The 26,495-nt window shown below is 33.6% G+C and overlaps 3 protein-coding genes across 4 annotated transcripts; 2 read left to right on the top strand and 1 right to left on the bottom strand.

The window, feature by feature from the left end:
* The first annotated feature begins 15,587 nt into the window (after positions 1-15,587).
* LOC120249512 (cytochrome b-c1 complex subunit 6-like) lies at positions 15,588-18,698 on the top strand. The gene is made up of 5 exons (XM_039258044.1): positions 15,588-15,707; positions 16,091-16,147; positions 17,232-17,316; positions 18,125-18,214; positions 18,332-18,698. Coding segments are annotated over exons 2-5 (210 nt in total). The 5' UTR covers positions 15,588-15,707; positions 16,091-16,145; the 3' UTR covers positions 18,365-18,698.
* Positions 18,699-19,365: 667 nt separating this feature from the next.
* On the top strand, positions 19,366-23,458 carry LOC120249510 (beta-glucosidase 25). 2 transcript variants are annotated; one of them, XM_039258042.1, is made up of 13 exons: positions 19,366-19,950; positions 20,021-20,087; positions 20,167-20,225; positions 20,841-20,916; positions 20,988-21,059; positions 21,144-21,231; positions 21,325-21,580; positions 21,681-21,796; positions 21,878-22,101; positions 22,181-22,212; positions 22,297-22,399; positions 22,479-22,587; positions 23,126-23,458. In XM_039258042.1, exons 1-13 carry the CDS (start codon positions 19,831-19,833, stop codon positions 23,319-23,321), a joined length of 1,518 nt encoding a protein of 505 aa, XP_039113976.1. In that variant the 5' UTR covers positions 19,366-19,830; the 3' UTR covers positions 23,322-23,458. The 2 variants fall into 2 exon arrangements, with proteins under 2 accessions (XP_039113976.1, XP_039113975.1); XM_039258041.1 differs by having other exon boundaries at positions 22,181-22,399.
* Positions 19,856-25,058, bottom strand: LOC120249511 (pentatricopeptide repeat-containing protein At1g55890, mitochondrial-like). Its single transcript, XM_039258043.1, has 3 exons — positions 23,784-25,058; positions 20,109-20,328; positions 19,856-19,983 (listed from the first exon to the last, which is right to left on the bottom strand). The coding sequence occupies exons 1-2, from the start codon at positions 24,971-24,973 to the stop codon at positions 20,325-20,327; spliced, it is 1,194 nt and encodes a 397-aa protein (XP_039113977.1). The 5' UTR covers positions 24,974-25,058; the 3' UTR covers positions 19,856-19,983; positions 20,109-20,324.
* Positions 25,059-26,495: the final 1,437 nt, after the last annotated feature.

Here is a 26,495-nt window from a genome sequence, read left to right as displayed (position 1 = left end):
TTCTTCAAAATTCTAAACTCACATATATATTCCATGTCCAATTTAATCTAATGACAAAAAACTACACCTTATTCATCACATAATGTCAAATGACAAAAACAATGTTAAAGAAGAACATCTAAATAATAGTACGAAAATCTAACAATATTACAAAGAAAGAAAATTTAACAAGGTCACAATATAAATGAAAATTTAACATGGTATCAAAAACATGAAAATATTTTAACAAAGTCACAACAACATCACAACAACATGAAAAGAAAATTTAACATTGTCACAAGACTTGTGGCAACATGAAAGAAAATCTAACAAGGTCACAAGACTCACGACAACAAGCATACATGAAAGATAAAAGGTTTAGCAAATAAAAAACATAACATCTTCATCTAATTTCTTGGAGGGGATGGTAGCCAATCTTCTTCATCTAAATTATTGCTAGTCATTCCTTGAAAACCGACTATTTCATGGTCACTATCTTCGGTGATTATCACATCATCTTGTTCATCATCACCTAAAAATTCATTTCATGAATTAATAGTTATGAATATGAATATGAAGCATTGACATTAAATATAATTAATAGTTAAAAAAGAGTTAGAAACTTAACCTTTAGATAGCTTAGTTGATTGCTCACTACCTCTAGGTTGCTCCTCCAACATGTTCTCTAATTCATTATAGTTAAGTTCTCCTTCTGGTTCTTCTTCCACGACCCAAAATTCAATTTTGTCAATTGATTCATAATCCACTGGATCGTAAGATCTATTTTTAGAAGATGACCTTTAAAAAAAAAAGCAAAATATTGAATAAAAATAATTTGCATGTAAAGAGTATTTGACAAATTAAAAGTTTAAAACCATAAATGTCATACATATGTTGCAAACGTAGATTATAGTGAACATACACCAAGTCATTAAGTCTTTGATGCTCCAATCTATTCCTTTTTTTGGTATGTATATGTTCAAACACACTCCAATTACGTTCACAACCAGAAGAAGAAGCAGTTTGACTAAGAACTCTAATAGCTAATTTTTGCAAATAAGGCACATCACAACCAAAGAATTTCCACCACTCATCTATGAAAAAATTACAAAACTATATTAGTAAACAATCATATAACTAAATTTAAAAAAAAATCAGATTTATTCCTACCAGCAGTAGTAGTTTTGCAAGTAGTTAAAGCAAGTGCCCGACTAAAAGTCTTTTGCCTTTCTCTAAATATTCTCATCTCTTCTATTAAATCACTTGATTTAAACAAAGTTTGCCGCTCAATCACATCAAGTATACCACGTTGAACCTCCAACTTTTGGCACAAGTTTTGCTCACTAAATTGAAATGCCGGATTCAACCAATATGCTAAAACATGTATCCCCGTGCACAAGGTCCTATTCTATCGATCTTTGATAATGGAAGTATAAGGCTTATACAAGTGCTTCTTATTTTTGAATAAGTCTTTAATTCCCTTGCAAGCCCTATACATCCCATCATATATATATATATATATCCCATTGTCGGCTTCTCATCGGAATCACAAATTCTCAACAAACGTATCAATGGACCCATAATCTTCACAACTATCAAGCAATTCTTCCAAAAATTTTCATCCAAAACAATTTGCTTAACTTCTTTTCCTTTTTGCACTTTGAGGAATTTTTTTAATCTGAACAAACAACCAATGATTGTAAGTAATCTTTGTGGTCATATAAACTCTTCAATGCAATAAAAGTTGTGGCAAAACGAGTAGCTCCAGGATGAACAACTTCTGTCTACTTTGGTTGTTTTCGCAACCAATTCAAAATCCACTTATAATTATAAATGAACACTGTAATCTTTGAAGCAAGAACTACCAAACTCTCAACAGTTGTCATTTCAGCAATGTCTTTAATAATTAAGTTTATGCAATGAGCAGCACATGGAGACCAATATATATCAGAATATTTCTTTGCAATCTTCTTTCCAACAACCTTATAATTAGCTCTATTATCTGTCACCACATGTACTACATTTTGAGGACCAACCATCTCAATGATTTAAGAAAAAAGATTACATAATGTCTGAGCATCCGTAATAAAACTTGAAGCATCAACTGATTTAATGAATGATATTCCTTTAGGAGAATATACCAAAAAATTGATCAATGACCTCTGCCTATTATCTATCCATCCATCACCCATAATAGTGCATCATGTTTCAACCCAAGTCTTTCGAAAATCATCAATAATTAATTTCACTTGTTGCTTACAATCTCTCAACAAATTGACCCTCAATGCATGATATGTAGGACCTGTGTACCCATGGCCCATACTTGCTATCTTGCTAATTGCAGTTTGATAGAATGGAGAATTGACAACATTTAATGGTATACATGCATCATAAAGCCACATAGCAATTGCCATATCCGTATCATGCCACCTCTCTTTACTTTGCATAGAAGCTTTTATAGTTGGTTGGGTAGGATCGCCAACTCCATGTTTAAAATAAGACCCAATGCCACAACTAGATTTTCGTTTCCCTTTAGAGGATATCTCCACACATGTACTACTTTTACCAACCAAAACATCATCACCTTGACATTCATGCATAGACTCTCCATAAAGATTGGTATCATCATAAACTCCTTTTTTTTCTTTGGATTTTTGAACATTTTCTTGTAATAATCCTTGAATAAAAAAATGAACATCAGAAGGGACTTTTTTGCATGAATCAACATTGCCTTTTGATCTAGCAAGATGTTGTTTCATTCGGTTGATTCCCCCACCCGCATTTTGCTTTAGGCAAAAAATTACAAATGAAGATCCTTCTCCCTTGAGAATTTTGCCCCTCAGTTACATATCTCCATGCAATATCTTTTTTTTTTGTCGAATATGTACACCAGAAGAAGTTTGTTCATTAGATTCAACTTCATTTGACGATGTTGATTGAGACCTAATAGTTTCCATCTATTTGCAATCCACAACACAAATGGAAAAAGAATCAACATCTAAACACTCTCCAAAAATTTTGGTACAATTATCATAATAATTAATAAATGAACTACAAAATTGATCATGACTCATAACCTAATCACAATTTAAACACACCACTAAAAATAGCAATTTTGGTACAATTACCATAAAAAATTAAAAATGAGCTTAATTAAGAAATGATCACAATCTATATACTCACCCAATCCCCATAATCACCATCACAAGACAACATTTGTTTTTATAATAATCATCATCATCATCATGAGAAATTAACTCAAAATTCACCACCAAACCATCACATAACATTGGACCAGAAATCTAAGACTTCAGTTAATTTCTTTTTTAAAATAATAATACAATCCCAAAAATTGAGATAATAGTTTGAAATGATTAAATATTAAAAAATAAACAAATTGAGTATGAAGTGTTATATGCTTGCATTACTGAATTTTGATAACAATACGTTTTAGGTACATTAGTTTCACTTGATTATTAAGATTAAAATAATCATGGAAGACCACTAAAAACTAATGATAATTGATGGTGTACTAGTTAGCACGCCCAAACCATCAAAGCATAAGATATACATAGACCATCAAAGCAACTTTTAGTCTATGAAAATTGATTGCTAGCAAAACCTAGTCATCATCATCATTGTCAAGTCCTAATATCAACTACCATTTTAACATACCTGCAAATAAAAGTGACAGTGCCGGCAACAAAGACTGCATAAGATAGTAGAGAACTAATAGCAATCCTCATTCCAATGAAGTTCCTAAATAAATTAAACTCACAACAATCTAATAACCATCATACCTTTAGATCTGGACAAAAAGATCAAGACCAAGTAAAATTGATACCAAGGCAGGCAGCTAAACAATGACAAAACTTATAAAAAGATCTCCATACCCAACTGCTTCTGCAAACTGAAAAGAAAAATGTGAACAAAAGAGTAAATCATCAAAATAATAGCACTGAGATCTATAAAAATTTCAAATAACAATTTCTATGGGCAAATATGAAACAAATCAGCATCTTTGAACTTTGAGAAATAGAATGACATTAACTAAAAATCTTATTTTCTCAATCAATTCACTAACAATCATCAAAACACCATACAACACAACCAACAAGCCCAACACCCAGCCTTTAACACAGATTAATCCTCAAGAAGAAACCCAATCAAATACCTTGGAAAACAGGTTAAAAACCTGAACATTCAACTTTCATCCTCTTGTTCTTTAGCACAAAATCCCACAAGAGTACTCCAAACAAGAAATCAACTAAAAAAAGGGAAAACAACAAAAGCAAAAGAGATGGATGATGAATCACAGGCTCACAGCGAAACCCTCACTAGATGGTCTAGATCCAAGCGAAACCCTCACAGACTCATAGTCGAAGCTTGAGCTAGAGAAAAGAGAATAGCTGCTCTGTTTGGCTTTTTTCTAAAGTTAAAGCAAAGCTTTAGAACTGGGGTCAACCCGGTTCTGGTCAAACCGGGCGGTTCGCCGAGTTTGACCGGGTTGACTCCCGGTCAACCAGTTCTAGAGAACTGGACCTGACTGCCGGCTGGTTTCCTGTTATGCCGGTCAGGTTCTAAAAACATTGGTATTTTGAGAATAGGGTTACTCATGGCCGCCCCCCAGGCCCACTGCCACGTGGACCAATAAGCAGCCGGCATTTAAATAAAAGTTGGTGCCATCTGCGGAGTGCATGAGATGGAGTGGTGCTCATGGGTCCCCCGTCCCCGCATCCGTCCTTCTGTCCTACCGCTGTCTCCCACCTTGATCCATGAGAACCCGAAGCCCTCATCGCATCTACGTCCACATGGCGAAATCCCAACCTCAGTGTGTGTCTCCCAGATCGGTGAGCAGTAAAGATCCCTAACATAAAGAAAGGAAAAACCAACGGTTGGAAACAAGAAAAACAACCTATAAAAACAAATACAACCTATAAAGGCTATAATGTATATTAAAAGAATAAAAAGTTGGTACATATTATATAATTATAAAAGTACGTATTATTGATGTGATAATGGAAACCATGACCTAAAGAAGTAGGTTAGAAGAATAACAAGTAAGCCCTGTATACATAAACCATGATATATCTTGTGTTGAATAAGAAAAAGATTAGAAAGAAAGCACAAACAATATAAATAATAAAAAACAACCATGAAAACATGTAGGAAAAAAATACAAATTTAGTACAAATAAATATATATGTATGTAAAATACAATTGATGTTGTAAAAAACTATAAATTACAAGACATTGAATAAATACCAGTAAGAGAACTATAAAAGAAAGCATCCATTTATATATAAAGATAAGTATTCATATGGACAATACATATGAAGATAAATACAATACAAGATACTTGAAAGAAATATATTAATAAACATTGAATTGAACATTAAAATCCGTCTCCACGTCGAGTACATATTGGTTTAATCTGCTAACAAAGCTAGACACAACGCGTATTACATTATTGACTGAAATTACACCAAGACTATTTAGAAACGACAATACATGATTGCGAATTACATGGACAAAACCACATCCACTGGGCCAAAGTGTAGTAAAAAAAGGGAAAGTTAACCGGCACTTATGGATCTGAAGAGCTCTTCTCAGATTATAGTTGAATTATATTTAAACAACTACAATATCATACGGTCTACCAAACAGTCGTTGGTGATGTTCAAGCAACCGGAAATAAAGAGGATTAACCAGGTCCCAAACATACACTCCACTCTCAGCTTTTGCCATAGTATTGAGGATGCCGGTTCGGGAATCCATCTATTGTCCGGATGACAGAGAGATTTACCCGATAATAGCAATCTGTAAATTAAATAGACACCGATGTAGAACCGGATATATCACCCAACTGCCTGAACATTGGAGAGAAAACGAACTCGAAACCGCATTTTGATGTGTCCATTGTCGGAATGAAATATGTTCAGGTCTCTCAAGAAATTCAGAATAGCTGGAATCAAATCTAGGATTGCATAATATAATCGCAAGAACACCACCAGTAACTTAGACAAGCTTCCAGTACTTGCAGTTTGACTGCCAGTTTCTCAATGCACCAATCAATTCTTTCCAATACTTCAACCGAAGATATTGAGGTGCCACATCATTGATCACATTGTACATGACATCATTCCTAAAGACATTTGCATTAAAGTCCATGTGTCCACAGATATATACAGTTATGTGGTCCTAATAATCTAGCCCAAGCTATTTTACCTACCCTACTTGGATCTTCCAATATTAAACTCTCCGGCCGTGCAGCGTCATTAACAATAAAATTATCAAGTAACCACTGTGAAATACCTATATTAACAATGAAAGAAGAACAATCCCATTTAGATTTGAAAACACAAATTGGTGGTGCGAATAAACGGTCTGCATTAGCCCTCATGTTATGGTATTGAAGAAAGAAAGACTTTGGATCCTTCTCTCTCATAACTTGTAAAGATTCTTCAGCAGAACCAGCATTTAATGCCTCTGCGTAAACCTCAACCAGATTTACAGGACCATTCCTTGAAGATCTTCCATCTATCTGAAACTCTCCCTAGTCAATAAAATCCCCATCCTTTTCAATATAAGCCTTTATGTCCGAAGAAGATCTTGCAAACATGTGTTAATTTGTTTGATTACCTCCTTACTTTAATATATATTAATTTGTTATGATATATTAATTATTAAATATTTATTAATTATTAACTTCAGCATTTAATTTATTTATATTATTTATTATTATATTTAAAAATATTGCATTTTATAATTAGTAATAATAAATTAAATTAATTATTAATTAAATAATTAATTAATTTAATTAATAACCATTAATGAAATCTTATCAACCAATTTCCTGTGAATTAATTGGTTGATAAGATTCCATTAATGGTTATTATTTAAATTAATTAATCCAATTATTTAATTAATAATTAATTTAATTTATTATTACTAAATGCCATTTTTCCTTTCAGATTCATATGAAGCATGATTCAAATCATCACTAATAAATCCGACAATATCTCAAAATAAATTAGAAAAAAAAGAAATTATAATTATTTCTCTACCCTTTCTCAGCCTCATCCACTCCATCCACAACTCATTAAAACAGCATGTGGAACAATGGCTTCTCCTCTCATCCTACTCACACCAGAACATCAACATCAATCGTCTTCCCTCTTTTATCATTTTCTGCTGCTAGTTATTTCATCTTTTAAATTAGAAAATAAGGAATGCCATAAAACCTTTTGGAAATGAATTGAACACTTCTAACTCTATAAAACATGCCATTGGAGATGTGAGTCTTCAAAAAATTAATAGAGAGAGAGAGAGAGAGAGAGAGAGAGAGAGAGAGAGAGAGAGAGAGAGGAAGTTTCCAAGTAAGAGAAGGAATAATGGTGAAGGAAGAGAGTGAGGTGGTTGTGCACCATTTAGGTTTGCCCTATACAAATCCACCTCTAGTACGAACCGGCTTCCTTCTTCTTCAGCGCGATCACAGTTGGTGCGCCGGCGTTGGTGCTGATGACCTTCAACTCAAGCAACCAGCCACCAGATCTGAAGCTATTCTCACCTTCACATGTGAATTGATGAATCCCTCACATGTTATCACGTGAGGGATTTTGGCTGCCTTGGATTTGGTTTTACGGTCAAAAATGACAGTAAACCAAAATCCCTCCACCATGGTATTTTGAATTCCTATAGAAAAGCAAATCCTTAAAAACAAGCACATGATTTCAAAAACACAAGGGATTTGGATTTACTTGTAACTCCAAATCCCTTGAAACAAACACCCCATCAATTATGTTGCATAATTTGTAATAGTTATTTGAATTTTCTATCCTTCCAGTTATTTATTTATATATAGCTGTATAACCCTCTAATAAATGCCTCCACCAAGACATTAATGGCAAAGCATTCTAATTAGTTATTTACCTAATCAAATTTAATACTTTAATTTTTTATTATATAAGACTTTTGTCTAGATGTTTGTCCATCACACGGAAGTTTGATAATTCTGTTGAGCTGTGGACCACACATTATGTAGAGATATAAGGATTTATGTGCAAAAGTTATGCAGGCGTACACAACTAATGTTTATAATTGTGTATATGTTATCATATTTAATTTTGAATGGGCCCAGAATTAGGGTTTTTATCTCCCCTCTTTACGTGTGATCAGTTAGAAGAACCACAAGATCCAATCATCATCATCATCATCATCATCATCATCATCATCATCATCATCAATATATTTAAATGCAGGTACGCTTCCATTAATTTATATTATTCCCAGATAATTTTCAATCAAGATAATATTGGCTTTTCATAGGGATTATTCCAATTGTGAAATTCATTAAGTTCCATCAAATTCACCTACCAAACTTCTGTTCTTGTAAATGTGTAGTCAATTCTCATATTTCCAATTTTACATGTACATATATATAGATATATATATATATACTTTGGACATGGCCTTATTTCTTATCTTTCTTGCAGCTATTTTAATTAATGCTAATTGAGTATATGCCACTACTATTTGGATGTGATCTTTTGTTTTTTGTTTTTCAGCTGCAATGAGCGAGTTTAACAAGCTTCACACTCACACTATTAACATCCTTAATTTTTTACCAGTTATGCATATAAATAAGAAATAGGAGGACAATTTTTCTTTATTTCATAACACATAAGAACAAATGAAACAATCTAAAACTCCAACATTTATAGGATTCATGTCTTTGATGCTACTAAAATTCTTTCTTTGGCCTTGAGTTGGGTGTTCAAGGCTTGTTTGGATGTCTCTTAGCACACAAACATTAGTGATAGAATCTAAACCTTGATATTTGCTCATTATTATTATTATTATTATTATTATTATTTAGGATTTTAGTCAATAACCTCTTGGTCTATTGCTACCGGATTCCTTGCGTAAGCTATTCATATTCTACTGAGTAAGTTAGTTTAAACCTCAACTCACATGTTATGAGAGCACATGTGTGATTTGTCTATATTTTTTTTTGGTCAAATCAACCAGTTATATTTATTAAGCTCAACATACAAAAAACATGGGTTAACCCAATTCCCAAGGGTATTGTGACAGCCATTCCCTATGCCCACCACCCATCATCATAAGCGAAATTACAGCAAAAAAACACACCATCATCAGACCATCATTTAATACTCCCAGGTTGTTCATCCGCCAATCACCACCTTTCCAAATCAGCCAATAGCTTTCCATGACTATTAAAAAACAGCCTCCACTCTATTACTTCATTATCAACTCCAAGAAACTTATTCAATATCAAGTCATATGTTCTGTGTTTGTTATCTACCCCATAAACCATTTTTGCAGGACTCTTTCACTACCCTCTTTCTCATTGGAAAATTGATTTAGGTATTTGAGCACCACAATTTTCCTAATCTGCCCAAACACTTCCTCAGCATTAACACATTTCTCCTGAAAGACCAAGCAATTTCTAGATTTTCAAATTGTATACACACTGGCCACCATTGCAGTCCTTCTTACCCTTGCTAATAAAGATTTCCCCATAGCTTTCTGAGTAAACCAATTGAATTCTGGTTCCCATGAAAATTGTCTCCTTGATACATTGACAACATATAATACTTTCTTCCAAACTGAACTTGAGAATGGGCAATCAAAGAATAAATGTTCAACATGTTCACTAGCTAAATTACACAACACACATACATCTGAGTCAATCACCTTCCACTTCATCAGTTTGTCTTTTGTGAGAAGTCTTTTTTGCAGTGCAAGCCATAGAACAAATGAGTGTCTGGGTAAATTTGTTGATGACCACAACAATTTTGTCCAACTTACATTCATGTAAGGTTGAATTTAACAATTCAACATGCTTTTAGTGTTATACTTCCCATTCTTTTCCACTTTCCATGTTATACAATCCAACTTATTTCCATTGACTTCATGATATTCATTAAGAAAATCATTGATTCTCGCTATTGTAGGATTCCATCTAGCAGGTAGTTACCAAGCATCATTATTCTAGTATTTACAAACAATTGCCTGTTTGTCCATGTAAGGCTCAAGAAAACTAACATCAGGTAATAGATCAGTTATAGAGGACCCATTACACCATGCATGGATCAAACCAAAGGGAGAATTTTTTTCTCATCCCCAAGCTTAATTATAACTAATTAATGGTTTTACAATCTTTCTCAGTTTGAGCAGATTCATCCAGTTCCAGCTACTATCAGTTGTTTTAATAATCCCCCAAAAGCTCAGTTTCTTCAATTTGATGGTGTTCACCCAGATAGCCCAATGTGTTGGTTTTACCTGAATTATCTCCCATATGTGTTTGATTTATGTTGTATAATTCCAGAGTTTCAAAGGTTTCACACCTAAGCCTCCAACTATTTTCTGCTGACAAACCAGATCCCATGCTACTAAGCCCCTTATGTTAGAGTCCTCAGATCCATGCTGCGAAAAATTCCTGCATATCCTTTCTACTTCAGAAATAACCACTTTTGGCAGTATAAATACAAAGCACTGATAGATATTCAAACTTGATAACACTAAATTAATCAACTGTAGTCTTCCTGCATATGACAATATCTTTGCAATCCAAGATGAAATTTGGGCAGTAATTTTGGCGATTACCTTGGCAATGTTCCTTAGTCAACTTTGTGGAAATTAGAGGGAGGCCTAGATATTTGTTTCCTTTGCCCAATTTTATTTTTTGCCTTCCATTGCTGCATCATTCTGAAAAAGAATTTAGAGTTTTTGTCACCTGCTTGGACCCATTGGCACCTTGTCTTTTGTTTTAGAAGGCTTTCTTCCCATTTTAATAATTTCTACAAATGGGAGATCATATTTGTTTCCTCATTCTGTAAATCCATATTAAAAGGGTCATATAGTAGCTTGCTTTTAATTCCCTCCAACTCATGCCTGCATTTAGATACTTTCTCTGAAACATTATCAAAATCTTTCCTGTTTAGGTACCTCAGCTCAGCCTTTAATATTTTCAATCTCTGATAAACTTTATACATGTTACTGCCTTTGATTGGCATATTCCAAATCTTCTCAACAATAATGTAGAAAAGTGGGTGCTCACACCACATATATATTAAAGAATATGAAGGATGTTTTCACTTTTTCCATTGGTTTCTTTAGAGCAACCAACAAACCACAATGATCAGATGTACTGCAATTTAGAACATTACATGCCGGTTATGTCTTCTTGGAATAGAAAGACTGGTTTGCAAAGCACCAATCTTATTTTCTATATATCCTGTTATCACCCTCTTGAAAATTGGTCCAAGTAAATTTTGGGCCACTACTATGAACTTCTATTAATTGTAATCCCAAAATCCAATCTTGGAACTCACAAGCTGTTGCTTCATTAACAGAAGTACCCCCAATTCTATCTTCATTGCAGCTCATTGCATTAAAGTCCCCCTGTATAAGCCATGGAAGTGTTAGATTGTTTCCAATCCTTGACATCTCACTCCACATCTCCCTTCTTATCTCTGGGTTATAAGACTCTTACACACAAGTCCATAGGAAAATTTTATTTTCCCAAGTAATTTGACAGTGAATGAATTGTGATTTCATTTCAATGACTTGCAAACTAATACGATTAGTATCATATAGTATCCATATCCTTCCTAGTTCATTTAGTGAATAATTGTGCTCCATCATCCACTAATTCAAACGAAGGTTTTTCCATATTTCATTCATATTTACCTCTCTTACTCTTGTTTCAAGGATTCCCATAACAATAACCCTATATCTAGCAATCATAGTTCTCACCTTCGATTGCTTTAGAGGACTATATAGTCCTCTAATATTCCACGATAAAACATCCTTCAACTATTTTAGTAGGCTGACATTCCTGCCCCTCCTACCATCATTGGCATGTTTTTTCTCAATATGTATAGGATGTTCTGTTCTCATTGCAATTTGTTCCAGAATGCCAAAGCTATTACTGCAACTTGGCCTACAAACATTATCTTCTCTTTGGAGTATGGCTTGAGAAAATAACAACTGACTACCTATTGGATCCAAGTCTGGTATATTCTGCTTTCTACCATCCATATCCTCCCCTCCATTTCTATCAATCTGAACTTGACATGACCTGTGAACAACACCATTATTTATGTTATTTTTGCAGCTTACTGCCTTACCTTTAACAATTTCCTTCCATTTTTCTCCAATAGGGTCTTTAACATGCAGATTTTTAGTATTACCAATCCTCATTTCTATTTTATTATGTTCATGTACTTCTTCCTGAATCTGTGTATTGGAATCACATGGTTATCCCCATCAGCTTTATTCTTTACTTTCCACACTACCTTCCCTGGTTGAGCAGCCTTGCAATCCTTCAATATGTGTCCAAATTTCCTGCAATTTGAACAGACAGCAGGCCTCCATTCATATATTACTTTTTGCTAAAAAAACATACCTTTTTCATCAATCAACTCAATCATTTCAGGGAAATCCCCAGATGCATCAATTTCAACAAGAATTCTAGCAAAACCCAACTTCACCTTTGAGATAGTGCATTTATCACAATAAAGAGGTTTCCCACAAACATTGCCAATCTTGCTTAACATACTTACATACCAAAATTCCCAAGGTAAACCTGGGAGTTGAATTCAAATGGGGAGAACACACACTGAACTTTCCATACTCATCCTTGGTTGCCATTTTCGCAGTATAATGGGGTGATTAGCAAAAGTGTATTCCATTTGTCCATTCCTCAGTGCTTGTTCACACCCCTCGGCATCATCAAATTTAATGAAAAATAGCTCTGCATTTACTTTAGAGACTGTGACTACTCCATATGTCTTCCATCGAGCTTGTATGAAAGCATTAAATCTTTCCAACCTTGGTTGCATGCCATAGACACAGCCTACTAACACATTCCTCCATTGATATTCCTCCTGAACTACCTCGCTTGAATAAAATCGAACAACTCTTTGACCATTAAACACTGATGGAGAAATGAATTTCAGCTCATTACTCTTCTCCCTGATCAGATTATCAGCAAATAGAGCATTCCAAGGTCTAGCCACACTTTTCTGATTCATTCTCATAGATCCGTTCACATTAATTGATCTAAATCCATCAATGACTGCAGATTCATTCAAATTGAAATTGTCATTACCAATAGTAATCTCCGGAGCTAGGGTTGGATCTCCATCAATAGCTTGGTCTTCCACCTCCTCCAATTCAATCACAACATCATGATTATGCTTCAATTTGTTCGTCGACATTCCCACACCTCTAGCTACTGCAAAGTCTCCTTGGATCACGAGCTTTCGACCTCGACCTCTTCCTGTCACCATGGAAGCGATCTTAGTGTGCGCGTCAAGAAAGAAAAAGCCTAAGTTTCCTACTTCATTGTCCAATTTGTCCATATTTTATTAAAACAAAAAATTTTAAATAATATTGAATGTTTTTTTGTATCATTGTTGTTGATGATTGGAATAAATATAAAATTAAGAGGTAAAACAATGTGTTAGTTTTATGTACTTGTTTCATGAAACATAAGATAAAAATAGAGAAAAAAAAAATATAAATGTGCCTCTGCGTATATGGTTAATTGCATGTATAACTTATAAAAGATGCTATTTATTAATATACTTCTCTACACTATCTACCTTTCAATTATTATAATTAAAAAATATATGTCCATTAGAAGCAAATATTTTTAGATATAGACATATATGTTATATTTGTTTCTTAAAAATTAAATTTAAAGGCAAATATAATAGTTGTCTCAAATTCTACTCCTCTAAAATAAGTTGTGCTGTAGTAAAATTTTAAAAATTTAAAAATCAATAAAAATAAAATATAGTTTTAAAATTTTTATCATTAAATTAGACATGTTAATTATTAAATAAAATAGATCAAAAATCTTATATATATATATATATATAAGATTATTAGGAATTAGTAAGGGATACAGTAACTAATTTAAACTTTTCATTGATTAATGACAAAGTATTTATTTTACTGCTTAATTTTTCTTTAGCCTTGTAATATCTTAAAATAAGTACTTCACATCAATATTTTTCACATGTTTTGTAAAATATAGTTGTTTTTAAAATAATATAAAAAATAAATTATAATTATTTATTTACAAGTGAAAAAAGTACTAGAGCAATGGCGGAAGTAGAACTAAAAATAAAGAGTGCTAAATTTAAATTTTAAAATCTTTTTAAATATTAAATAATTCTATTAATTCAAACTTGAGATTATAATAATCAATATTTTAAAAATATAAAATATATATTTATTTAAAAAAAAATTGGTTTATGTGTAAAACCGCTATCATATCTACATATTAGTGATTAACTTAACTGGTTAAACACTAAATTATCAAATACTGCAATTAAAAAATGACTTTAAACAAATTCATATATAAGTTAATTATTAAATACAACAATTATTCAACAAATAATCTAATGAATAATTCAAATTTTCATAACAATTAATCACAAATATATAACATTTTTTCACAATAATTTTCATAATGAAATAAACATTTAACAAATATCTAACAATCATTCAACAAATATAAATACTTTTACACAATAAATAATCACACAAAAATTTAAAAAAATTAAATTAGATATAAAAAAAAGGAAAAAAACGATAAATCCCTATAATGAAAATAAAACATAAACTTGGAGATAATTGATAGAGATTTTGCTATAGCAATTGCATTTTTTAGAATTTTATTTTTATTTTTATTTTTATTTTTATATCCTAAATATTGATAATTATGTACTGATAAGTTCAATAAAAAAAATCTATATATAAAGTTTAAAAACAAAAATATTTGAGGATTTATGTTTGACTAGCCATATTATTTATTATCACTCAACATCAAATTTATTTAATATATTAATGTTATTTAATTCATTTTAAATAATATGAGATAGAATTTTAAAAAAAATAAAAATAAAAATAGCATTTTTTGTATCAATTATAATGAATAATATTTTAATTATATATATATAATATACCCCCTAGAGTGCATTAAGTGATTTAGCTAGTCATAAAAAGTATATTTGTTCAAGGGTCCGTGTCCAACCACATTAGCTCCATTATAAAATATTTGGTGTGGAACTTTAAAATGATAGTAATGGGTTCTGAGTGTAGATTTAGATTTGCTACTCAAGCCTATGTTACTGGGTGAGGGTACACGATCAATTCCCACTTCATGCGCATGACCTGGCAAATAACTTATGAAAAAAATAAAAATAAAAATAAGTGTTAAATTTTTTTTTTTTGGAAAGTTGGTTAGTGAAAAAACTTTTATATGAGATGGTAAAACTAATTAAATTAATACTTTAAAAGTAAAATAGTATTTTAATAATTAGTAATATACATTTATTTATACCAGTATTTTTTTAAAATCAATTAATAAATATATTTGTTAAAATGATTAAATTCAATATTAGAAAAATTGGTTCATATGACAAGTTTGTGTTGTTTGGTTGATCATAATTAAAATCATTTAGATATAAAGTTCAATTAAAAATTTAATCAAACTGGAAATTTTCTTCAATACCCTTATAAAAATTTTAATCACTTCTAAAACAGTAAAACTCCTATCTCAGGGCTGCATATGAAATAATTAGTTTGACAGGGATGCAAATGTTAACATCCTTTTGATTTTCATGTCCCAAAAGAGAAAATCTCTCCCTCAAGCTCAAAGACGAGGTTGATCTTCAAATTTTCAGGTAATCCTTCTTCTCTTTTTCGGATCTTTGTTTCCTTTGATTTCACCTTTGATATCATTGATTTAACCCTGATTTTGGTTTCAAGATTCATTTTTTCGTGTGTTTTTGGTGGTAATTTTATGAAATTCAGATCTGTGGTTATTTTTCTATCAATAAGAATGCTTTTAATCCTTTCCTGTGTTGGAAATCTTTGTTTTTATTTTTTTTTATTTTGAGGAGCTCTTTTTTTATTATTAATTTGTTTAATTCTTGATATGTTTGTTAGGGTTTTGTTCGGATATTATAAATGAGTGATCTTTCTTCAATTTTTTGGAGTTCTTAATTGCTTTCTGTTATTTGTGGTTTTTTGAGCTTTCACTAATCTGATAGTTATCTATTTACAGCTGTAATTGGCGACGTAGTTATCTTCTGACAAGTGATATCTTGTTTGGAGTTGCAATGTGAGTGCAAAATGTCATCTTGTGTTCTTTCCATTGATTGCTTTAAATTCTGTGGCAATTTGAGATCTAAAAGTTGAAATTTTGTCATTTGTTGGAGTATTTGAGTTTATTTTGAGATGTTAATGTTAGAATGTTCCTTATTAGAGTGTCCTTATTTATCTTTTTCAATTGTTAAAACTTCTTTATATACTTGTCTCCTTTTTAGTTTCTTCCATATTTTGTAATTTTCTCCTATTTTATTTTATTTTATTTTATTGTGATTTGTTTCCATATCATGTAATTTCTATTATGACTTGTAGCCTATCTCTATATAGAAGGCAATTCTTCTCAATAAAGCCAAGTCATTACATTCACAGTTTCTTTTACGGCAAGTGATACATTTGCTTTGGAATTGAGATGTGAGTGCAAACTGGTTTCCTGTTCTCTTTCCGTTAGTTATTTTGGATGTGAAAGTTGAAATTTTGTTAGCTTTTGGAGCTGATATGACTTCATGTGTTGATGTTGTCTCTGTGCATATGGAGATGTGTCTTGGAGAGAATTTTACAAGTACTCTACCAAGAAGAAAAATTAATGGAAGCCGTGTTCTATTTAGGGCCTTTTTGGCCTTGTCTTTGCATGTGTTTGAAATAGCTTTTAGGTCAATGAAAGGTCAAAATAAGCCATGAAGAGTTTTCTTGAGAAAGCTTCAGTTTGTAGGCTTTCAGGAATACTTTAATTTCTAATGCAGGGCCAAACAAACCCTTGATCTTTGTGCTCTTACTGCCTTTTCTGGCATGCCACCTGTTCTAAGAAACTTCACCAAAATCTTCACATGTAATATGTTGTTGATGTTCCTCCTCTCTAGTATTTAGGAACCCTACTTTCGTATCACTTGGCCCTAGAGTTCGTGCTTTATTCTGTCGATAGCACTGAGCTCTGATTGATTATATGGACAGGGATTCATCAACATTTATTCACCTTCTTACGGTCTTGATTTTACATAGCCAATGGTCTTGTGCTTCTGTTTTTCTAATTTGTCTCTATAATTTTTCTAAATAAAAAAAAAAAAGAGTTTAAACTTTGATATTTCTTTGCTTTATTATAGGGCAGACGAGGAGGTTGTTGATCCAAAGAAATATTATGAAGACACTTGCAAGCCAAAGTGTGTAAGGCCACTACGCGCATATCAGGTAATTAGTGAAATGTGGTCTTTGCACTCGTTACTGCCTTGTCCCATTTGTAAAAGTGCCCCCAGTCGCATCCTTAAGCATCTGATTTTCATTTTCTCCATTGTGTTGCACTACAGTCTGGCTTGTCGGTCTTTTTTTTTCTTAAAAAAGAAAAAATTAGAGGAGAAAAATACAATTTTGAGCTTCTCAAGCGAATGGCAATCTCCTGAACCCATGTGCATGTCAATGTGTGAATGGTCTTATGTTAAATTTTACTGCAATAGTTGAAATGTATTTACAGTTTAAGGTCTTGTTTTGTACACGGCATATAAAAACGAGGGGGTTATGACAGGATTACACCCGTGTTAAACCAGATGACGATGGATGGGATATCCATCACTGCCTCTCATTTATATGCTCTTTCCACAAAACTATCAAAACAAGCATAACTCTAGCATTGTAGCTGTAACATGGATTAATTCTTTTATTTGACTGGTGAACTGCCTCCTTGTTGTGCAGTTGTTTCAAGTCTTTTACATCTCCATCATTCTTGTACCTATAGGCTTGCTAGACTCTTCATATGGTTCTCTTTTTCTTCAATACTTTCAATAATGCAACAATACATACTTTCTAATATCTTCACTCGATGTATAAATAAGGATATTTATGTAGTATTCTGGTTATTATCAATTTTGGAGGTATTAGTTATTCTTTTATGGTTTCTACGCTGTACTGCATTTTTTGGGACTTTCGCGTTCTTTAAAAAAAAACCAAATTGTGATCATGGGAGTTTGGTGAATGCATTATGTTAATGTCTAAATTTCTGCAGGCTTGTGTCGAGAGGGTGAAGGGTGATGAAACCGGTCACAAGCATTGCACCGGTCAATACTTTGATTATTGGTCATGCGTCGATGCATGTGTAAGTAATTTCTAGTGTTTTTTCTTAAATTTTTTTTTTCTGTTCACCATTTGTCATTCATAAAATCAATGAAATTGTCTTCACAATAACTGAAATTGGTTTATTATTAATCCGCAGGTTGCACCCAAGCTGTTCGATAAACTGAAATGAAGAATGGAACTTAATGATAGTCATGTATTTGGTTAGACTATTTTTGACAGATTCAAACAGTCCTTGTTGGTCATATTGGAGATCCTGCCTCTGCTGAATTTTCAAATAAACCCAAAGATAGACGGTTTGAATTTTTATTGAATTGTTCATAAATCTAAACTTTGATTGTGCCAAACAAATCACTTTGTCGAAGTTCCGGTGTGAATAAGTTATCGGCTTCGCAATTTATTTTCAGCTCTTCAAGTATAGAATCTTGTAGATCAAAACAAAAGTAATCTTGTACTAGAGGTTTGTGAAACAAAAGTTATGGTCACTGGAAGCCATCAACCTCAAAGCTTTCCTTAGCTCATGCTTCATTCTTTAAGAAAGCTCTTGTTATCTTTACTCAATGTTTAATAATTTTAGTACAAATGAATGTTTTGAATAATAGAAATTTAGAGTATTTATTCATATATCTCTCTAGTTTGCAAAACCACATGGAGGTAAAGAATATTCCTTTTAACTTAACACAAATTTGTTTTTTTTTTTTTAATCCTATAATGGAACTCTGCTTTACATCTTTTGTTAGGAATTTTTTTATTTTTCCTTTGTTAAAAGTCTTATAAACTTAATTATAATTAGGAACATTTGGACAATTATAAAACAATCACAAAAATTAATTAATAATTTAATCAGAGTTTATTATTTATTTATTTATTATCATTATGTTTTTTTTTTAACAACGTGAATAAACCATTTTCACACCTTTTTATTTTTTAAACCTCAACCAGGAATTAGAATTGAACTCTAAACCTTCTGCACGGCTGGCAAATGTTTTAGCCGATTTATTTTAGTTGATTGGCTTAATCTAGTTCCGTATAATTCAAGTGTCATTTTCTTTTTTTATACAAATTTCATCAAGGATAAATACTTGCTACAATAAGATGTGAATGTTAAGCTTCATGTCAGATTCAAATACCAAGATATCCCACACGCATAACTTAAAACAGAGGTACAATACAAAAATAAACAGAAAAAGAACAAGAACAAGTTAATCATGTACCCAAAATCCAAACGTACAAGCACCATCCAAACTTAATCTTGGAGTTAAGTGCAGGTCTGAAACACTCCAGTTCTTGCATGTACAGGCCTGAGTCCAATCAAATGACAATTAAAACGAAAAACAGAAATGGAATTTAATTTCCTGTTCAACAACTGAAAACCACTGTTAATAATAATAATAATAATAATAATAATAATGATAATAATAATTTGAAAAGCTTGCTTTCCTTGATCAAACTGCCAACCCTTGTAAGTCCCATCATCAGCAAATACATACTCTGCTCCGTGGGGATGTTAACTTTGACACAAAGCAAAGGATCAGAAGTTTTCAAGGATAAGTGAAACCACACCTTATTTTCTTCAGCTACACATTTCAAGAACATATATATTAAAGTCACTTGCATAATCTTCTCCAACCATGCGCAATGCCGGGAGTCATTTTAATGTTGTGTCTGCTGAGCAGCTCTTTGATTATCAGTGAGGCGATAAATAGAGCAGACTTTCCTGATGGGTTTGTATTCGGGACGGCTTCCTCTGCTTACCAGGTGCGGTCTTCTGTTTGCTTTTCGGTCCTAGTTCTGAAGAAGATAAAATAACAATGGTTTTGATATTTAGTTTGAAGGGGCTGTGAAAGAGGGGAATAAAGGAGACAGTATATGGGACACATTTACAAGACGACCAGGTAAGCAGATGCCATACATACCTGAATTTTTACTGCAAAACAAACGAATGTGTGCGGAGATATCTTTACTGTTTGGCAGGAAGGATTCTGGATTTCAGCAATGCAGATGTTGCAGTGGATCAGTATCATCGGTTCAAGGTGAAGTATGGACTGTATGCAGATATAATCACTATATTCACTTCTTGATTGACTAAAATGTACCCCAGCAACCTTTAAAAAGTTGGGCCAGTCAAATCTTCATCTGTTCCACAGCAGGAGGATATGAGTTGAAGTGGTGAATAAGACAACACCAGGCCACACAGAGAAGTTCAAATATGATTAAAAACAGAAGAGCTAAATTTGCATACAGTTATAGCAGGACGGGGCTTGAATTCTAATCCAAATGTATACTTGAATATTAAAAGTTCTATCACTATTGTGCCAAAAATTTTAAAACATCAACATAAGTTCATGACAGACAGAAAGCAGCATTTCAACCATTCACATTAAAGTACAAATCATTGATGATCTAGTGACTCATTATAGATTCAATTTGCAATAAAGGAAAGCTGTCATGCACCAGTTGTTAAGTTTCTCATGAATTTAGTTTTAAAGGCTAAGAGGAAATCAGCATCATTAGGAAATATAACACAAACATTTCAAAGAAGTAGAACAGCAAAAATAAACAGCATGATTATGGCACAATTTGCATCACATGTAGTATATAGAAAGCTAATCAATCCGTCACTTCTTCAAAAACAAAAAAAAATGTAGGCTGATGTGGACTTGATGAAGGACTTGGGAATGGACGCGTATCGGTTCTCCATCTCATGGTCAAGAATTTTCCCAAGTAGGTCTTTATCCCTTTTTAAGTTGTTTATTATATCTTCCAAGGAATCCACAAACAAAAATCATCGGCAGATGGAACTGGAGAGCCCAATTCAGAGGGAATAAATCATTACAACCACCTCATAAATGCATTGTTGGAGAAAGGTAGCCTAAAACAACACTTCTCTACTGTTTCTGTGAATTCCTCAAACAATATAAGCTACTGAACATGCTTTCATCTTGTTTCAGGAATACAACCATACATTACATTATACCACTGGGATCTTCCTCAGGCATTAGAAGATAGATATGAAGGCTGGCTGAATATTCAGATAGTGTAAGACTGTAAGAGTGAACTTTATATATGAAGTAGTTCAGCATTCATTCTCATAAAAAATGACAAATGAATTGATAACCGGCTATGATACAGAGAGGACTTCAATAATTATGCATTCACTTGCTTCAAAGCCTTTGGAGACAGAGTGAAGCACTGGATTACATTCAACGAACCTCATGGTTTCTCAATTCTAGGCTATGATACAGGAATACAGGCTCCTGGGAGGTGTTCAATTCTCTCTCATTTGCTCTGTAAAAAGGGAAAATCATCGACCGAACCATATGTAGTTGCTCATAATATTCTTCTATCCCATGCATCTGTATTTCATACTTACAAGCTCCATTTTAAGGTACCCAAACTCCTCTCAGCAACAATAACACTGCCAGTTTATCATACAAAATTTCAAATCCCTCGGAAAGGCATAATAAGCTTTTCTATGGATTTTGTAGGCCAAGCAAGGGGGTGCCATTGGAATTGCTCTGGATTCCAAATGGTATGAACCATTTTCAGATGCTGACGAAGACATTGATGCTGCTCGTAGAGCAATGGACTTTGAGCTAGGATGGTAACATTTCTAAAAACTCACCCTCTCTTACAGATAGAATATTGTATTGGCTACAATACTAATGGAGAAGAACCCAAGTAGGTTCTTAGAGCCTCTGCTCTTTGGTCAATATCCTCGCTCAATGCAGGATCTTGTTGGCAGCAGACTACCAACATTTACAGCTGAGATGTCAAAATTATTGGCTGGCTCACTGGATTTTCTTGGCATAAATCATTACACCACATTATATGCTCGAAATGATCGCACCAGAATTTGGAAGCGGATACTAGATGATGCTTATACTGATGCGGGTGTCATTAGAACTGGTAAAACCCATAAAACATAGATGCATTAGCCTTCTCGTAAAACAATCCAACTGCTAACAAAAATTTCATGTTTTCCTAGCTTTCCGGTATGGGGAGTTGATAGGCGAAAACGTAAGCTGCAGCACGAGGTCTCTCAATGCTTACAAATTCATGTCCAATAACCAACCAGACTTAATTGAATGTATATCCTTTCAGGCAGCATCCCGGTGGCTGCACATAGTTCCATGGGGCATTCACAAGTTGATGAGCTATATCAGGAAAAACTACGGGCATACACCAGTCATCATAACAGAAAATGGTGAAGTAAACATATTATTTCAAGAGCTGCTTATATATCAAGTTGTTGAAGAATAAAGTTGAGTGCTTTCAAATTGCAGGAATGGATGATGCAAACAGCCCTTTCATTGCCCTAGACAAGGCATTACAGGATGACAAGAGGATAAATTACCACAATGATTACCTCTCTAACCTTCACGCTGCCATAAGGTTTGACTTCGATATTAGTTTAGACATAATATAATAATTGAGCCTATTACGCTAACCCTTAATACTTCCTGTATTAAAAAGTCATGAGACAAACCCACTCCCCAAAAAAGAACCACTACTTTTCTTCCCCCTTTTGGAAGATAGGTTAAATTTAACAAGTTTTTTTTTAAAAAAAATTGGTCATATTTCTAGCATAACAGGTAAACATTAATAGCAATTTAAGTTTCTGCAGGTAATAATCCATAAGCAAAGAAGTATAGTAACCATCAAAGTTTCTTCTAAGTGAGTGAAGTGGAGTTTCTCCATGAATACTTACTCCTTTGCCATTTGTTATCAGAAGTGCAGGTGCAGCATCCTTAGCCATATGAGAACTTTTAACTTCAATCAAAACCTTCCATGCACATTTCATGCCTTATCCTCTTTGAAATTTCAACAGCACATTCCCGTTACTTCTCTCAATCAATTTGCCTTGGCATGGAATTGATATTTTCCTTAACACAGCTGGATAATACTAAATGTACTAATCAACAAAATGCAGGGAGGAGGGATGCGACATTCGTGGTTACTTTGTATGGTCATTGCTAGACAATTGGGAATGGAACTCAGGTTACACAGTCCGATTTGGGCTATACTTCATCGATTACAAGAACAACCTTACAAGAATACCAAAAGACTCTGCTTACTGGTTCAAAAATTTTCTAGGAAAATCTGCTCCAAGAAAAGCAAACATGTGATTGTGACTAATACCCTAATTTATTTTATGTTTACGCACACACAAGTACATACAAAATTGTTTTCGAAGCTAACATGTGAGATGTACATCATAACAACACGAAGTATTGTAAATTAATATTATTCTCAATTGACGAAATTCGTAATTCTTAACCTGTAAATTACTTAGTCACGCTGAAAGAATTTTTTCAGTCAATGACAAGCATTAATATGACTAGTATCTCAAGCAAAAGAGTTGAAAGCATCATCAGGTTTTAGATAAAATAAAAGCTTTGTATATGCATGCCAATGCAAATAAAATAAAAAAATGATATTTAAGTCCAAAACTGAACATAAACTCCGAGAATATGATATTCCTTCCGATAAGATGAAACATAGTTTGATTTGACATCAAAATACAGTTGAGAAAAATAAAATAAGTTAGCTTGATCCATGGAACAATGGAATTGGATAAACTAACTTACCCAACTAACGATGACAATGGCAACTTCAAGCCCTTCCTAGCAAAACTTTTGAACTTGCCACGCTCGACAAGCTTCTTAGCCTCGCCTACCCTCGATGCCTTAGCCAACCCATCTACTACTTTCTGCAACACCCCAACTTCAACAAAACACCGACGACTAAGGCTTTCATAGGATAATTTAAGAGCCATATCAAGTTCTCCAGCCTCATAGAGCTCAGGGATCAACATCTCAAAAGTCCATCGATTCGGAGCACAATCATTCTTCATCAATTCTGAATAAACCTTCTTAGCCTCCTCCAATTTCCCATCTTTAAGATACCCTTTGATTACCGCATTGAAAGAGAATATGTCAGGCTTTGATCCAAGGTCATTCAGCTTCCCAATAAGCTCCACAGCCTCCATTGTCCTTCCCTGCAGAACCAGCCCTCTAAGCTTGGCGTTGTAGCTCCTTATATCAGGGTCTATGTTCTTATCCTTCATCTTCTCCCAAACCTTCTCGCCATCAAGAAAGAAACTCTTGCTGTAAAACCCATTGAGAAGAGTGTTAAAAGTGATCAAATTGGGTTCCATTTCGTTCTTTTCCATCAGCTTCAGAGCATCAAGAGCAGCATGAGGATCACCCTTCTCGCATAAAGCCAGAATCAAAATATTATAAGAGATGGCATTGGGGACGATGGAAGGGTCTGATGCCGGGACGTCACGGAAGACCTCGGCCAAGCGATCGATGTCCTTGACGTGGGTGCAGGCGGTGAGAAGGGCATTGAAGGAGGCGACGGTGCGCGGGCAACCGAGAGACGGGAGCTGATCAAAGGTAGTTGCGGCGTGGGAAAGCATGCCGGCACGCGCGTAGAGGGAGATGAGGCGGATGCCAAAGCCCTCGCGGCTGATGTCGGAGTAGGTCTTCTGCGACTCGAGGATGTCCTCGATGGAGGCGAGGCGGCCGGCGATGGCAAGGCGTCGGACAGTGATCTCGTAGACATTGTGGATGGCACGAAAGCGCGGGATGGCGGCAGCACTCTTGAAGGAGGTGACGAGCTTGTCGAGGTCGCTCTCGTCGTTGAGGGCTTTGATGATCGCCCGGATACTCTCGGATGGTGGTTTAGGGTTAGGTTTAGGGTTAAGGTTAAGGTTTGGGGAGGAGGAGAACGGGAGTGAGAGATGGTGGCGGCGGAGACGAGCAAGGAGACGCATTCTGTTCTTCAAGTGAGACCCTTCGCTTGGATGAGGTTTTGTATGGTAAGGGTTTTGGATCCCTGGTTATACAGAAGGTATGGTTTAAGAGGATATACGCCTTGTTTAGATTAGCTGAAGGAAAAGTGTTGGCAGAAAGACTTTAAAAAAAAAAAATCGAGTAAGTTAAGTGTTTTTTTGTATTTTATATTTAAATAAATTAATTCAGAATCACTTTTATATGTGTGAAGGGGTTTGGATGTAAAATTGTAAAAGCACTTTTGGAGATACAAATTACCAAAATGAACATTCTTTAATGTGAAATATACAATCCATCCTACATAAACATTTTATAATTTTTATAAAATGAAAGATGAACCGATCAAATTTCTTCTTACATTTCTCACAACAAAAAATTTTCAGTTCTCTCTTATTACTTATTTTTATCGAAAATCTAGTCAATTTTAATTTAATTTTACTTGTACATTCAATCTAATATTCTCTTGAGAAATACATAACTTGTTTGATTTTTTTTTAAAAAAAACTTTTCTACCTTTTTTAATATTTATCTTTATAAAACATTCCTAAAGTTCTCATGTCTATACTACATCTAGACGGATGTGAAAACTCCCATTATGAAAATCAATGTCATCAATTCCAGCATTATTTCTCTTGCACATATCAACTCAGGATTCTCTTAATAAATACCAATGCTTAGAAAACATGCAAATATACAGCTTAAAAATAACTGATACTTGGTGGAGTAGGCAGTGGAAGTTGCAAGACTAACTCAAAACATGTTGTTTGTCACCTCTATTATTTCATAACAGTTGGTTTCATGTTGCCTCAATACTCTTGCTACACAAACTTTGCTTCCTAAGAGCTTTGTGATAAAGAAAAATTTTTGAGACGTGATAAAGAAAAATTTTTGAGATGTGCAACTGGAGTACATGTCTTTTTCAAGGTGTTTTGCTAATATCCTCCAATAATGTATCACCGCCGCACAGAATTACATCAACGGCTTCGTTGATTTTGCTTCCTTTGGCCTACAAAGAGCCAACATATTCCAGATTTAATTTAAATACATGAATTGGAATATATCAGGACATTCAAGCTAGAATCAGACCTTTACTCCGATTACCATTGTTATTTTTAGATTTACCAGTTCGCCTAATCTCAAGGAACCCCTTTTGCTGTCCTTGGCTGATATTATAGGAACTTGCCTAAATGATGATAAGCTTGGTATATGCTTTACTAAATAGCTGTTATAAACTAACAAATTTCAAAACCTACAATAACAAAACTAAATTTCAAATAATGTAAAATTCATAAACCATACAAATTCATAAAGGTGATACAAACAACACAAAAGCAAAGAGATTGCCTGCACAAAAAGAGAAATAAAAGAGTTTCTCAAACAATACAAATTCATAAACCATCATCAAAATTTACTCTTCCGATTTGCAAATTCATAAAGGTGCCAACTTTAGGACACCAACAAACATAAATTCCAAAATCTTTTGCCCAAACACCATCAAAATGG

Source organism: Dioscorea cayenensis, chromosome 19, assembly GCF_009730915.1.
Source record: "Dioscorea cayenensis subsp. rotundata cultivar TDr96_F1 chromosome 19, TDr96_F1_v2_PseudoChromosome.rev07_lg8_w22 25.fasta, whole genome shotgun sequence".
In the NCBI taxonomy this organism is placed as follows: Eukaryota; Viridiplantae; Streptophyta; class Magnoliopsida; order Dioscoreales; family Dioscoreaceae; genus Dioscorea; species Dioscorea cayenensis.
The sequence above is the reverse complement of the archived record's forward strand: the minus strand, read 5'-3'. Positions and strand labels throughout refer to the sequence as shown.

What these genes read in the sequence shown, in the direction of transcription:
- LOC120249512 (XM_039258044.1), top strand. An exon ending in GGCCACTACGCGCATATCAG is followed by an intron (nt 17,317 to 18,124) that starts GTAATTAGTGAA and finishes AAATTTCTGCAG; the next exon opens with GCTTGTGTCGAGAGGGTGAA. An exon ending in GGTCATGCGTCGATGCATGT is followed by an intron (nt 18,215 to 18,331) that starts GTAAGTAATTTC and finishes ATTAATCCGCAG; the next exon opens with GTTGCACCCAAGCTGTTCGA.
- LOC120249510 (XM_039258041.1), top strand. Translation starts at nt 19,831, where the DNA reads ATGCCGGGAGTCATTTTAATGTTGTGTCTGCTGAGCAGCTCTTTGATT. An exon ending in AAATGCATTGTTGGAGAAAG is followed by an intron (nt 21,060 to 21,143) that starts GTAGCCTAAAAC and finishes ATCTTGTTTCAG; the next exon opens with GAATACAACCATACATTACA. An exon ending in AGTCATCATAACAGAAAATG is followed by an intron (nt 22,400 to 22,478) that starts GTGAAGTAAACA and finishes TTCAAATTGCAG; the next exon opens with GAATGGATGATGCAAACAGC.
- LOC120249511 (XM_039258043.1), bottom strand. Translation starts at nt 24,973, where the DNA reads ATGCGTCTCCTTGCTCGTCTCCGCCGCCACCATCTCTCACTCCCGTTC.